Source organism: Chiroxiphia lanceolata, chromosome 3 (genome assembly GCF_009829145.1).
Source record: "Chiroxiphia lanceolata isolate bChiLan1 chromosome 3, bChiLan1.pri, whole genome shotgun sequence".
Lineage (NCBI taxonomy): Eukaryota > Metazoa > Chordata > Aves > Passeriformes > Pipridae > Chiroxiphia > Chiroxiphia lanceolata.
This window is the reverse complement of record NC_045639.1, coordinates 42931530-42945165: the sequence shown is the minus strand read 5'-3', so window position 1 is coordinate 42945165 and position 13636 is coordinate 42931530. Positions and strand designations below refer to the sequence as shown.

Genomic DNA, 13636 nt, shown 5'->3' with positions numbered 1-13636 from the left:
TTTTGGACCCCAGGTTGTCTATTTCTCTTCTTTCTATTTTAATCTGGTGTGTGGTGTTGGCAAAAAGCCCAGAGAGCCATCAGGCTAACTTTGAGGCCATTGCAGAGAAAAAGAAGCACCAGCAGTCATGCTTCCAGTCTTGATTCTTATATTGAGCTGGCCACTGGTTATTCAGTGTTTGTCAAGCACTGAAGTATATTCCTTCAATTTTTAAAGTGCTTTCAATTATTTAAAAGTATTACTGATATGAAATGAGCACAATCATTTTAGATCTTAAATTATAAGCTCCAGAGAGTCTTTGCAATTTGATTGCAAATGAATTTTCACAAAATATGTATTAAGTATTATTTAATTAGCTTTTGAAATAGTAATAATAATAATAAAAAATACTCAGCAAACTAGTTAACTAGCTTGACAGGTGGAAATAGCTTTAGCAGGAATTGTAGTTGTGCAGAACCTTTGAGTATTTTCCATTGTACACTGTCATGGAAGCAGAACTACCTTAGTAATAGTATTATACCAATATTGCACAAGATATTTTTCTCCAACTATTTTCCTGAGGAATATTCAGTCACATCCATGCAAAATAGCAGTATGTTTTAGAGTAGTAGGTAGTAGTGTAGGTAACCTGGTTAACAGTGTATAAGTATCTTGGTTAGGGTCCCTCAAATTTAAAGAAGGGCATTGCTAAATCTATTCTGTATTTTTAAACTCCATATTCATTCTTCTATGCCATGCAGACAGAATAACATAAATAATGCCTGGATTCTGAACATTCAAGAATTTTTTACCTGTTTGGCAAGCCAAACTACATTTGTCAACACCATGTGATATTTTTCAAACAGACTCCAAACAGCCTTTGTGACCTATCTATATTTTTCAAAATATATTTGTTTAAAAAAATTCTTTCTTCCCCAGAGAGTGTATGTTTATTGTGCCCCTGCAACTGTTTCCTAATAAATATTTGCTTTAAGTCTAATTAGGTTGAATGAAACATGAAATGCAAGTAAGAATATTGTAAAGATTTCACAGATAACCCCCTCTTACATACAAAGGACCTGCTTCTGTGATGTACGTTAGTATTAACCAAAGTGGAATTTGAGTGCATTCCCAAATGCTTGCTTTACTGAATTGGGATTTATATTCCCTCAAAATTTGCATCTGTCAAAACTGGTTTTAAAATGATAGGTGAGATTGTAACTGCAGGGAGTGGGGAATGGGGGGGATTGAGGTGGTTTATTAATCTTGGCATTGCTTCCCAGCCCATTCTCTTATCTGCAGTCTTTAGGTTTTCTGGAACAAAAGTGCCACAGTATGGGATGTGATTTCAAGTTGGGATTGGTTCAAACTTAGAAATATAACTTTCTTCTCATGTCCTCAAGATAGTCTGAAATGAAGTAGTTCAAATAGAAACAGTCCACTTACACAAGTCAAGCATTAGTGCAAAGACAATTATCTATCAGGAGCTGAAGTTGTTCACTGCTTACAGCACTTTTTGAAAGGCCCATCTCTAAGTCTGTTTCTATTTTCATAAGAGTCTTTTGAAGTTCTGAAGAAATTCAAGTTTTCTCAGTCCTGTTGCATTGGCAACTGGCTCTACCTTTCTTTGCTGCTCTTGTTTCATAAGCATATAAAAAAAAATCTTAAGTTAACCTTTTCAACTTGCAGACAAGATTGATATTCTGCCCCACTCTCCCCATTTTCTTCTTGACCAAATTTGGTATATTTATTAGTATTATTAGAGCCTATTTCCCTGAACATTTTTTGCATTTGACATAAGCTCTAGTATCGGAATTCACATAACTGTGGGAATTCCGTTGTGTGTCACTGGCACAAATATAAACCACAGTATAATTAGATCACAGAATCACAGAATTTTGAAGAGGTTTGAAGAGACTTTCAAGATCATCTAGTCTGACCATCAACCCAGCACCACCATATTCACACCTAAAAACATCCCCGAGTGCCAGCTCCAGATGACTCTTGAACACTTCCAAAGACGGTGACTCCACCATCTTCCTAGGCAATTTATTCCAGTGTGTAACCACACTTCCAGTGAAAAAAACTTTTCTATATCTAACCTGTACCTACCCTGTTGCAATTTAAGGCTATTTCCTCTCATCCTTTCACTTGAGACATGGCATAAAAAACAGACCCCCACCTCACTACAGCCTCCTTTCAGGTAGTTCTAGAGAGCGAGTTGTGGATCATCTCTTCTACCTTCTGGAAAACAAATGTGTTCATTTAATTGGATTCAGTTTGCACATGGAGAAAATCTTGACCCAGATTTTGAGCAAGAGCCTTAAAAAGAGGATTTATATTCCTTTGTGGAAGATGATCTTGCATTTTTCTGCACAATTGTGTAAGTTTGCTCAGCTTTTTTGTGAGTTTTCCCCTTTACTGCCCTATGGTTCATTATTAGCAAGGTTTCAACAACACAGAAATAGCAGCAGTGTTTCAGTTATAAATTGCTTTTAGAGAATATTTCAGGATGCTTAAGGTAAAAGACGCTCAGGTGTTTCAGATAACAAAATTGCTGTTAATTTTTTTAATCCATGCCTAATAATGTAGCAGGAAGTGAAACATAGTTATTAGTGAAGGTAATAAAGTTCTTGCAAAACATTAAGCAAACAGACAGCTTTGAAAAACTCAAGAGATAACCTATTACAAAGAGGGAAAACAAATATTTCTGGTATCAACTGACCTTTTCCTGCCAAGTTTCTGTTGGTCAAAGTGTACGTTTACTTCTGAGTTAAATAGTTTTCACTTCCTTGCATATTGTACGCTAGAAGGAACAAGCAGTCCATGAGGGTTGGAGGTGGTGTTTGCATGGTATAGGTGGGGTTGCTCTCCTTTGCCTTTAAGGGCTGACCTGTGTCCCCACAGGGCAGGTGACATGCAGGGGCTGGAGCCAGGGAGGGAATGGAGTGTGCTGTCAGGAAGCGGTGGCACGCGTGCACCTGCCTGTCATCTGCTCAGGGCTGCCTGCACCTGCTTGCGTGCCTCTGTCACGCCTGAGCAGGAATGCAAGCTGCACATCTGTCTAGGCTTTCCCTGGAGAAGCAGATGGCTATGTGTAACTTCAGAGAAGCAAAAATGTTTTCTGAAATGACCTAGTGAGCCATTTATAGGTGGATGCATTTACAGGCATATGGTTACAGTTCTTTGTTGAATGTACTGGAGTTTTTCAAATTACTATAGTAGAAGCGTTCCTCTGGAAGATATCAGAAACAGCCAGGATAACCAAGAACTGATTTGTTCCCTTTCTTTTCGAGTGTATTCTTGATTGACATGATCGTTGGCCAGGGGTTAAAAGTCAAGATGGTGTCCAGTTCCTATCAGTTTTACTTTGGTCAAATTGTTCAGTTCTTTCTCGTATTTAAGTTCTTGCTTGAGATACTCATGCACCAGTAGTCTCAATGATAGAAGTTCTTTAGTCAAAAATACAAATGCTGTATAAATGTGAACTTGTAATACATTAACATTATTATTGGTATTGCACATATATTCTCCTCCCCTTCACCTTTATTTTTGGGTAATTTTATTTGACGTTTACTGAACAATAGCTAAGATTTCTTTTATAAAGCAATGGAGCGGTGTTAAGAGAAAAGTGATAGAAGTATGTTATAATATCCCTTATCAGCATTATATTTTAGCATCTCAAGACATCACCACTTAAGACAATTCTAATCTATAAGTGAGGAAAAAACACACAGGGACAGTAAACACTAAATGTGTAAAGATATGTTACCTCCAAAGAAAATTAGTGATTTATGGGCAGATTTAATTGTTTAGTAATCTCGTCAGCATGTCATGTCACACCAGCATTAGTAGGAAGCATATGCACATTAACTAAAAAGGGATATTACATTCATCTAGGTTACTATATATTCCCCTGATAGATTTAAAAGAAGAGACATTCCATTGTTCCTTGCCAAATACAAAGTTATGTATGTATTGGTTTTAGCAAGGGCAGTTAATGCATACCTAAGTATTCAGCAATAGTTTTTCTATTTACTCTCTGTGTATAGAATACACAAACACATCTTGCCAGAAAATGTTTCTGTGCTAGGACTTAAGTTCCATAAGTTCCTACTAAAGTCAAGGAGAGCTTTACTTCTGAATGTAATAAAAGCAGAGCTATGCCAATACACTTTTAAAAATCCATCCCTCTCTTCTGCTCAGTGTTTTTTTACTTTTTAGCAAAATTATACAATTGTATGTTGTATTTGTACCCCGAAGCTTCAATACAGCAGGGGAATATTTCAGGTTAGCAACAATGGCAAGTAATATTTTTCAATTATAAGAGGTTGAAAGTATAGTGGTTCTGCAGGAAGTTTATTTTGGCATTGCACGACTGGAAAAAAAAAAAAAAAAAGGTACCTTTTGTTTTAAAATGGCTGTGGATCAATTCCTGAGGCTGGAACATTATCAACAAAGCACCTGCAGAGTCCAATGCTGGCTGAAGGGCTGAGATCCCAAAGTTTGGCATACATTTTCTTTTAAACGACGTTGTTCTCTGTGTTAAGTACATTGTTAAAAGTGGCCAAGTTACTCTCACAGAAACTCTTTCCCTATTTATTTCTAATTTACTCTGACATAGTGGCAGTACAAGAAAATGTAGAATATTACATGTAAGTAATTTTCTTTGAAATCTTTGTTTGTAGTCAGTTCTTTAATAGCTCAGAAGACCATCTTTATCCAACAGCTATGTGCACCAAACAAGGATTCTCTAATTTCTCTGTATGTGTTCATCTAAACCCCAGCACAAGGTTGACGTTCTTGTGCCAAAAGGCAGCAGCTTTCAAGTTGTGTGTGGCAGTTTTCCGTTTCAAAAGGAATAGGTATTCTGAAAGTGGTTACTCTATTGCACCTTAGTTACAACAAAATTCCCGATCTCTTGAACATACCTGATCACAGATTGCAGATTGTCAGTTCCTTTCATAGGTCATCTGAGATACTGCTGTGTGACTCATAGTTCAATTTGTCTTGGACCTTGGGATTGTCATGAAATAGAAGCAGACCAGTTCTTTTCTTCCTCAACCTGTGGACTTAACACCTAGAAAATTCCCTAGCTAGAACTGTTTACTTTGGACGTATCACTTCAAAGGGTGAGCCACAGTATCAACAATCTTATTGTGCAGCTACTTTGCAATACAAAGAAACCGAAGGAGAAAAAAGCTCCAACAAAACCTATATTGCGCTGGCAAACAGTATTTGTTCTCCTGGAATTCTCTACACTAACCATCATGGTTCAATGAGTGTTGTATTTGAAGAGCTTATATACCAGACATGACATCAATAACAGCTGTCATAATGTTTCTGGAAGCTGCAGTGCTTCAGACATGCTAGATTTTGCCTAATCTAATTCTACTGAAATTCAGTGGTCTTTCTGTTGGCTTCAGTGGGAAATATCAGGCCCTTAAAAAGCATAAACTCAAAACAGCTTAAGAGAGAAAATGACCATACATTAGGGCAATTGAATAGATCTTGAACATCTATTCTGCCTCTGGGGAGAAAAAATAGTAAACTAATTTTTAAGCTTGGCTAATTAAGCCTTGGAAAGTTGCAGCAGTGAACTGAGCAGTTGCAGGCCTACCCAGCTACCATTTGCCAATATATTCCACGACTGTGGAAGCACACGCTGCATTATCAAAGGCAGCCAAGCATGCTCTGCTGAGTAGTTCTGTTGCTGGCAGAATTTTTATTCCTAAAACTTTGTTCCATGGACCAGTCCTATGATTAAACAAAGGGAAAGCGCTGAGTTAAGATGTGGATAAGGACTTTAGATCAGGAATGTGGTCAAGATGCAGGTAGCAAATGAAGACCCTTGTTTTAAAGATATTGGTAAAGGAGCTAGTCAGTGTAGAATAGACTACAGAAATACGTAGTGAGTGTCAGAAAGTAAAGGAGTGGAAGAAGTTTGATGTTTGAAGGCTTACAATGGAAAGTTACTGGAAGAGAAGTGACCTTTTGCATGATTTTTAATTTTTTTCTCTGTGTCCCCTAATGACTTTTGAGTATGTTGGCTAATTTCAACCACATTTGACAAAGATGTAGGAGTCTGTGAGAGAAATATGTTAATGATGATTGCTTTAATTAGACAGCAGGGAAGATGGGGAAGGCACTCCAAATTGCCCAACAGGAGGAAACTTTAACATGATATCACCTTATTAGGGCATCTGTATGAGAGGGAGACATCACTACAGGCATGGGGAAGAAAATTCTAATAATTACTGAACCATTTCAGGTGCCAGTGACATAGCAGAGGCAGGAGCCCATCAATTCATGGTGCAGACATACCAGGAGTCTGTTGGCGGTTTGTCCCCCATAAACTTTATTAGTTGCAAGGCAAGTGAAGCTACTCATACTTCTATCTCTCATAATTCCACAACATGTAACTGTTGTATGAGAGAAAAAAAAAAAGGAAGGAAAATCAGATTACAAGAATTTTCAGAGTCCCAAACAAATAAAATATATTTTACTACCAAATAAATTCAATATTATCTGTATGATGGAAAGGAGAGGACGTTCAAAGATGTCACCAAAAACATGAGCAAGTATTTAAGACGGTAAAAATTAAAATCCAGATGAATCCATTCACTTTTATAGAAAGGATATGACTGCTGGCTGGGCTACAGTCAGACAGTCGGCCTGATGACTATAATTCAAAATTGATGTGAACATTCTGTAAATGTCCACATGTATTGTGGACTGTCATTAGCCTAGTAATTATTTAGATCAGAGTTCAGCAGTTGTGGCTAAAATAAGAGAAATAATGTTATTTCAATCTTTTTACAGGTGTTAATGCACTGTCCATTGCACAACTGTATAAATAAGCTGAGAGGGCTAAACTTTTTAACTGGTGAAACTCACTATCACAGAAATGTAATTTATGCTGGAGTTTTTTGTGAATATGATTTAAAGTTCTGATAAAAGTGGCTATATTTGAAAATTAAACCAGAAATTAAATATTATCTTTTTGTAACTGAAAGGCATTTTTTTCTGGTTGCAAATTGGTGAACAGTATTAGGGTTTTTTTATTTTATGTAGGATGCTTAATGATAAAAGCAATATTTAATTTTTTTTTTAAGTTTACTTCTGTGGTGGTTTTGGCTTAATGTAAATAACAGTGTTGTTCTGCACAGAGGTATCATTTTACATCAAAGTCCTGATAAAACCTGGTAAATAAACTTTGCTGAACATATAAATACTAAATACTTAGGTTGTTTACTGCTAAATATTTACTTCGAAGCCTTAGAAGTGTTTAAAAACTGGTTTTTCTAGTTCCTGTTGCAACAGATTCCCTCATAGGATTGCTTTTCAATCCCCATTTTCCTTTGCACACACCTTGTTTAAGCAGGAAGAGCTTAATTTAAGCTCTTTTATTCTTTATCAGAATAAACCTTAGTCTGTTTTCAAAATACTGGTGCTCCTCTCCTCCGTCAGTTTGACAGGTCAAGGAAGCAGATGATGCACTATGCTCCCAGCAGCTTATTGCTTAAAGCTGACTGATGCCAAGTAAATATATTGTTTCACCAGCCCACCTCTGTAGGGTGACACTCCTGAAATTTGTCACCATTACACCAGTTTAGGTTATCTTTGCTCAAAAACAGAAAATATAGCTTCAGTGCACAGGGGCTTTAGCATCTTTTGACAGCTCACACTAGAAATTCACACTAATGGCTGAAGGCAGGAAGATCTGGTCTCTGCCTTTTGCTTGAAATTGTTTAGTGATGCTTTCCATTGCAGAGAATTTAACTTTACTTAAGTTGTCATCAGTTGACAGTCCATCTCTCTATGTTTGGAACACAGTGTGCCTTAGCACTCTCAGGCAAAGCTAAGCCGTTCTGTTTTAATGACAAGTTCCTGAGATAGGATCTACCTGCTGCCTTTATTGCTCAAGCATAAATTGCCTATGGTTAAATATTTGATCATTTAAGGCAGAGGTGGCTCTTGGGGAGTTAATGTAAGAAGTAGCATACTGATAATACACCGAGTTCAAATGCATGTAAAAAGAACTGGTTAAACTAGGGCAGTATGATTTTAATCAGCACCACTTGAATTCCAGCAGTTTATTGCTTGGATCAAATTACATTGATTTGTAACTATTGTTATTGAATTTATTAATTTTAACTAGAAATCATCAAATACTAACCTGTCCTTGAGTATTATGTTTTCCCTTTTATAATAAAAACAGGTATGTTCTTTTGTGGGTGGGTGGGGAGGAGAAGGGAGGAGGGCGAGAAAAACCCTATATGATTTTAAAGTTATTTCTTTTTAAATTTGTATTTCAAAATGGTCGTATCTTCTGTATTCAACTTTACCACAGGAAGAAGGCAACAGATTAGGAAAAAAAGTAAATGCATAAGGACAACTTTAATGTAAATAACAATTATTAATACAAAAAGAGCATCCCCAGAATGTTGTTGAAAATCCTACTAAAGGAACCAGTTTTTAAATGAAATGTGGTATTTTATACATTGAGATACAGAGGACATTTAAAGTAGCACAAGTAAAGAATTGTAAAATTATTATTATATCTTTACTTTTCTCCTTGGTTTCTAGAAATTTAGATAGTGAGATGCCTTTGCTGGAGGGAATGGTTCTGGCCTTCATTTGTGCCTGCTGACATCTGGCACGTTCAGATACTTATCCTCACATTTCAACTGTCATAGAACCTATTTATTCTTTTAACAGAATATGAACCCTTTAAACTCCATACAGCTGAGGGGTGAAGGAGTTGTGGGGTTTTTTTAGTATATTCCTGAAAAAAGTTTGTGCAGCTTTCAAAATGCATAGTGGGAAGTTTGCACCTCTATCAAAAAATCACTTGTGAATCCACAAAAGGATTCACAAAAGTGAATCCACTACTAAGGAAATAGTAGTATTTCCTTAGAACATAATGTATTTTTACATCCTGATTAATTTTTATTATTATTTCATTAGATGAAATTCGAACTCGAAATTTACATTTCATGTACAAGATCCACGTATTTTTTTCTTCCTGTAAGTTAAAACTGTTCAGCAGGATGTACAGTCTCTAGGTCCTGTGAGCAAACACTTTCCATGTTGGAAAGCCTCTTTCTGTGGCCAATGAATAGGCACATGACCACAGAGATTGGCCTGAACCTGTGGTCCATGGGCCAGAGCCCTGTGTCCCTAGAGCAGAAAAAGGTGTGATATAGGTCTGTGATGATAGCTTTTCTAGAAAAGACATTTCTCAAATTGTTAGAAAAATATTTTATGCATAATGTTTTGGGTGCTGTAGCTTATCCAGTTCAGATCGGCATTCTAAGCATGATATCAGTAACCTCTGCTGAAGTGATGCTAGAGGACTGTGAACTTTTGAGTTCTCTTCTCAGCCTTCAGTTAATGCTGGCAAGTAGGAAAAGTAATCTTTTTCCCCAAGTGTCAAGACAGTGGGAAGCTGCTGTTGGGAGGGGCAGCAGCAGGGGCACAGCACAGGCAGCTGGTGCAGGAGGAGTAGTTCTCACGCACTCTCTGTCTCTCTTGCACAAATGTCATCAGCTGGTGGTATGAGTAGCAGCAGCGAGATCACAGGGGTGTATCTCACATGATTCACTGGGGTCCTGAGTTTGTAAACGTAGTAAAAAAAACAGACACAATTTCTGAAAGAAAGTGATCTCTAAGGTTTAATGCCCTGCAAGACAAGCCTCCTTTTCTTTTTGAATTTTGCACTTCTCATCAGGACGTCTTAACATTGCAGACACCAAGCTGTTGTGAGCATTCCCGTGGCAAAACAAGTCCATGGTTTGCCATGCACACAACCTCATTGTTACAGACTCACCGTGCTTTCATCTTCTTTGGGTTTTATTGCCAGACATGGAAAATAGAAACTACCCATTAGTGAATGTATTTCCTGTTCTATTAAAATAAAGAAATCACTGTTGATAGTTCTCACCTTGGTCTTGCCAATATTGATTTCCATTAAAAATATAAGCCTTACCTGATACCCACCACACACAGACACACACATACACACCCTACTCCACAATACTTTGGTGCTTTAGAAAAGTTCTGGATTGATATCCCAAGACAACGAAGTCTTCTACCTGTAAAACCTGTCACCAGCAACATTATTTTATCTTTCTTAACCAATAGGTCTGAATTGTAATTGAAAAGAGCATAGGTTTTGTTGGTGGCTCAGATTTCATACTCACTCAGGCAGAAGTAACAGCATCAATGCCAGTATTACACTGATCTCCATCTTGAGATGGCACTCAAAATACTCTTCTGTATTTTACTATTTTGTGCATCACCATCAAATGCAAAATTTTTCAGATTCTCACTTGGACACTTGTTCTACAAATACATATGCATTTGGTTTGCATTAACCTGAATGGCATCACCAAAGAAAGTTGGATTAATCACATTTCCGTTGGGTCTATGCTTAGAGTTTTCAGAATAAAATAAATATATAAAAGCTTTATTTTAATATTTATGGCCCAGATGGCATCCAGCATTCACACATAGTATTAGTAATCTATTATAGCAGCTGTTTTATATCCTTGATAACAGTGGGATTAAAAAGGACAGTAAAAGCATCTTACAGAAAGGTATGAAATAATAGTCATATGGTACACATCCACTAAATTAATAGACGGGAAATTGCTTGCTGCAGGTGACAGCTTTTACTCTTTCATTTTCTTAAATACTTGTTTTCATTATTCTTCATGAAAGTTTGTTTTCAGCAATTGAATCTTTTGACCTCATCAGTACCAATAATTCAGTGACAGAAGATACCAATTCATATGACTGTGAATTTCAGTTTGGTTTTGTACTGATCTATAATAAAGAGACTTATTTGTGACATAAATCATATTGATATAAATTTGGCCAAGTTTGATTCAGCTGGTTGGTGTGCTACCGTCACTCTTGACCTCTACTGCTAATTGTAGCTTACCATGTCCATTTCTGTTGTAGTGTAAGGGCAAACCACTTGTCAAAATGTTCTGAAGTGTTTTATTGAAGTTGCTTAAAGTTCAATTTATTGTTGCATTGAGAACAACACCCAGGAGTATAAAAGCTGAAATAATTCCCTAGAGTTCTGAGGATTCCCAGCAGTTCTTTTTCTTTGTACTTTCTGCTCATAAAGTCTTACTTTGTGATCACAAACCAAGCAGATTCCATTTTAAAGCTTGTAATGATGTGGACTCACTTCCTTAACAGGCGTTAGATTTTGATCAAGTGATCAGAAACAATCTGGTAAATGCAATGTAAGAACCTTTCAGCTGCAACATGGTAACTGACTGTGTGCAGTCTTGCAGTCTAGTTTAGTACAAATAATACTGGTTCACTTAAACGACATTCCTCTTCCAAGTACCTTTTAGCATTGTTAGACATTTTGCAAACCCCTGCTTTACCTGTCAGAGCAAGAGAGTTATGAGTGCGCATGTAGTTATTAGTCTCAACTGGAAAAATGATAGGTTACATCTGGAGGCAATAGCTTCCTGAAACTCAGTGGCCTGCTCCTTTACTGAAAATACTTATATTTTAAAGGGAGGGTATAAGAGAGTCTTCCTTACTCAAGTATGAAGTGTCACAGTCAGAAAAAGATGGACCTTTCATTTTCTAAATGACTGCTCAAATTCTAATGGGAAGTGTCCCTGCCCACAGCAGGGGACTCAGAACTAGATGATCTTTAAGGTCCTTTCCAATCCAAACCATTCTACAATTCTGTCCTATTCCATTTCTGGTATAATTTATACTGTAAGGACACAACAGCTGCCGTGGATTACACTATTGATGGCCACACTATTATGAATCTCTTCTGGTCCTGACAAACTGCTTCAGTACAGACTGTGAAAAAGGCATTGCTCTCTGAGGAGCTATGTACTGTTTACACAATACTTAAAATCACAGTTTTACCCATATTGGATTCAAAGCTTTTTGCTTTGAATTTTGTATTTTGCTATGCTCTGCCACAGGATGCTGTTTAATTCACCCATCAAGTTTACTTTTGCTATGAGTTTTACTTGTCTTATTGAGTTTCTCATTTTGCATTTTCTAGATGCTATCATACTATTGCAGTATATCTTCTGGAAAAATCCATGTTGAAGTGAAATAATTTGACTTTCAGACTACAGTCAGAGGAAATTTTAGAGTTTTTAAAATAAAAGTTTGGATACAATAAACTTTATTCTGTCAAATCCTATAATTTAAATGACCTCTAAATGCTGTAGCATTTCCGGGGTAATCAAACTCTGGAAGGTCAATGGATCACTGTACGCATCAATTTCTACTCCCAGTTCATGTTTTACATTCCACTAACAGAACTTTTTCTGGAGAACTGCTGATGCTTTAAAAATACAATGGAGAATAGCCACTTATTTTGTCTTTCCATTTTCATTTTGAAAGTATCTATCTTAAAAACTTGAGTGAGATGCTGTGCTTGTTAAACTTCACTTACTGAATAAAACTAGATCCAGAATCCTTTGACCAATTCTACTGTGAAAGAGAGGACTATCTTTGTCACAACTGTGAGACAGTTTATCATTTTCTCTGCTGTTCTCATGGTTATATGTGATGGTAACATTGCTCATATTCCCTGATTTGTGAGGCCTATCTTTTATGTGTGTGTGTGTGTTTACAGCTTGCAGAAGTAGACTCCAGAGCTGTACATCTTGGCGCTGTCTTGGTTCGTGGCCTTACAACGTTGCTCATGGCCAATAGCGCCTGTGGCTTTCCATTCAGAATGGATGATTTGATGCCTTGGACAGTGTTTGATGGAAAACTTTTTCAAGAAAAATACCAGCAGTCGCACCGAGGTTGCTCTGTGGAAGAGCTTTTGGAAGGCAATGTAAGTAACCACATCCTCTCAGACATTTCTGTATTCTTTGAAAAAATGTACCTGCCCATTTACTTCGTCATTTTGATATTCATGTTTACACTGTTCCCCTTTCTTTGTATTTTTCTTCTCTCTCTATTCCTTTTTCACTCTCTCCACAAAAAAATAATTAAAAAAAAAAGTAGAAATAGTGAGCCTATGAAGAAAACTGTAATTTTACCTTTATTTTTGTTTCCATTACTCAGAAAATAATATAAGGAGAATGGTTGTCAAGTTAAAAAAATTAAAATACCCATAATTTTTTCCTAGTACTGAGATATTATTGAGATCTTTTTCCTGTAATATTTTATGTAACATATTAAGAACATCTTTAAATAAGCGCACTGGATATAATTTTTAAAGTATTTAAGAGTGATATTTTTAAAGACATTAAAGAACCTAAAGTTTGAGGTGAAGGTTTGGTAAATTCAAAGAGGAACTGTAAATCAGAAGAAGGTGTATATTTAGGTATTTTTTTAAACTCTCACCAAGTACCTTCCTGGACCTCTGAGTACTTTGGTCCTCAGTCCCACTTTATCTTACAAATCTGGGGATTTGTAAGATTTACGTGCTATGTTACCAAAAAACCAATGTGACTTCAAACATGTCTGGGCAGAAAGGTACTATCACAGTCCTGCTCAACACAATGCATTGGAGTGGCGTTATGTCTAGGTTTGGAGGTAGGGTCTGCTAGACTGGGTGCAAGACTGTATTGATGTGTGAATGAAGTCTCAAACCAGACCTGGCTCATGCCCCACCAGCACAGAATTTGTGGAGAGATGGTTG

At 36.8% G+C, this 13636-nt stretch overlaps 1 protein-coding gene across 1 annotated transcript in view; it reads left to right on the top strand.

Moving 5' to 3' along the window:
- FAM120B (family with sequence similarity 120B) overlaps nucleotides 1–13636 on the top strand; it is a 49129-nt gene that overhangs the window by 25597 nt on the left and 9896 nt on the right. Inside the window, exon 7 of the mRNA XM_032683657.1 lies at nucleotides 12617–12823. Coding sequence (XP_032539548.1) covers nucleotides 12617–12823 — 207 coding nt within the window. The remainder of the gene's footprint in view (nucleotides 1–12616; nucleotides 12824–13636) is intronic.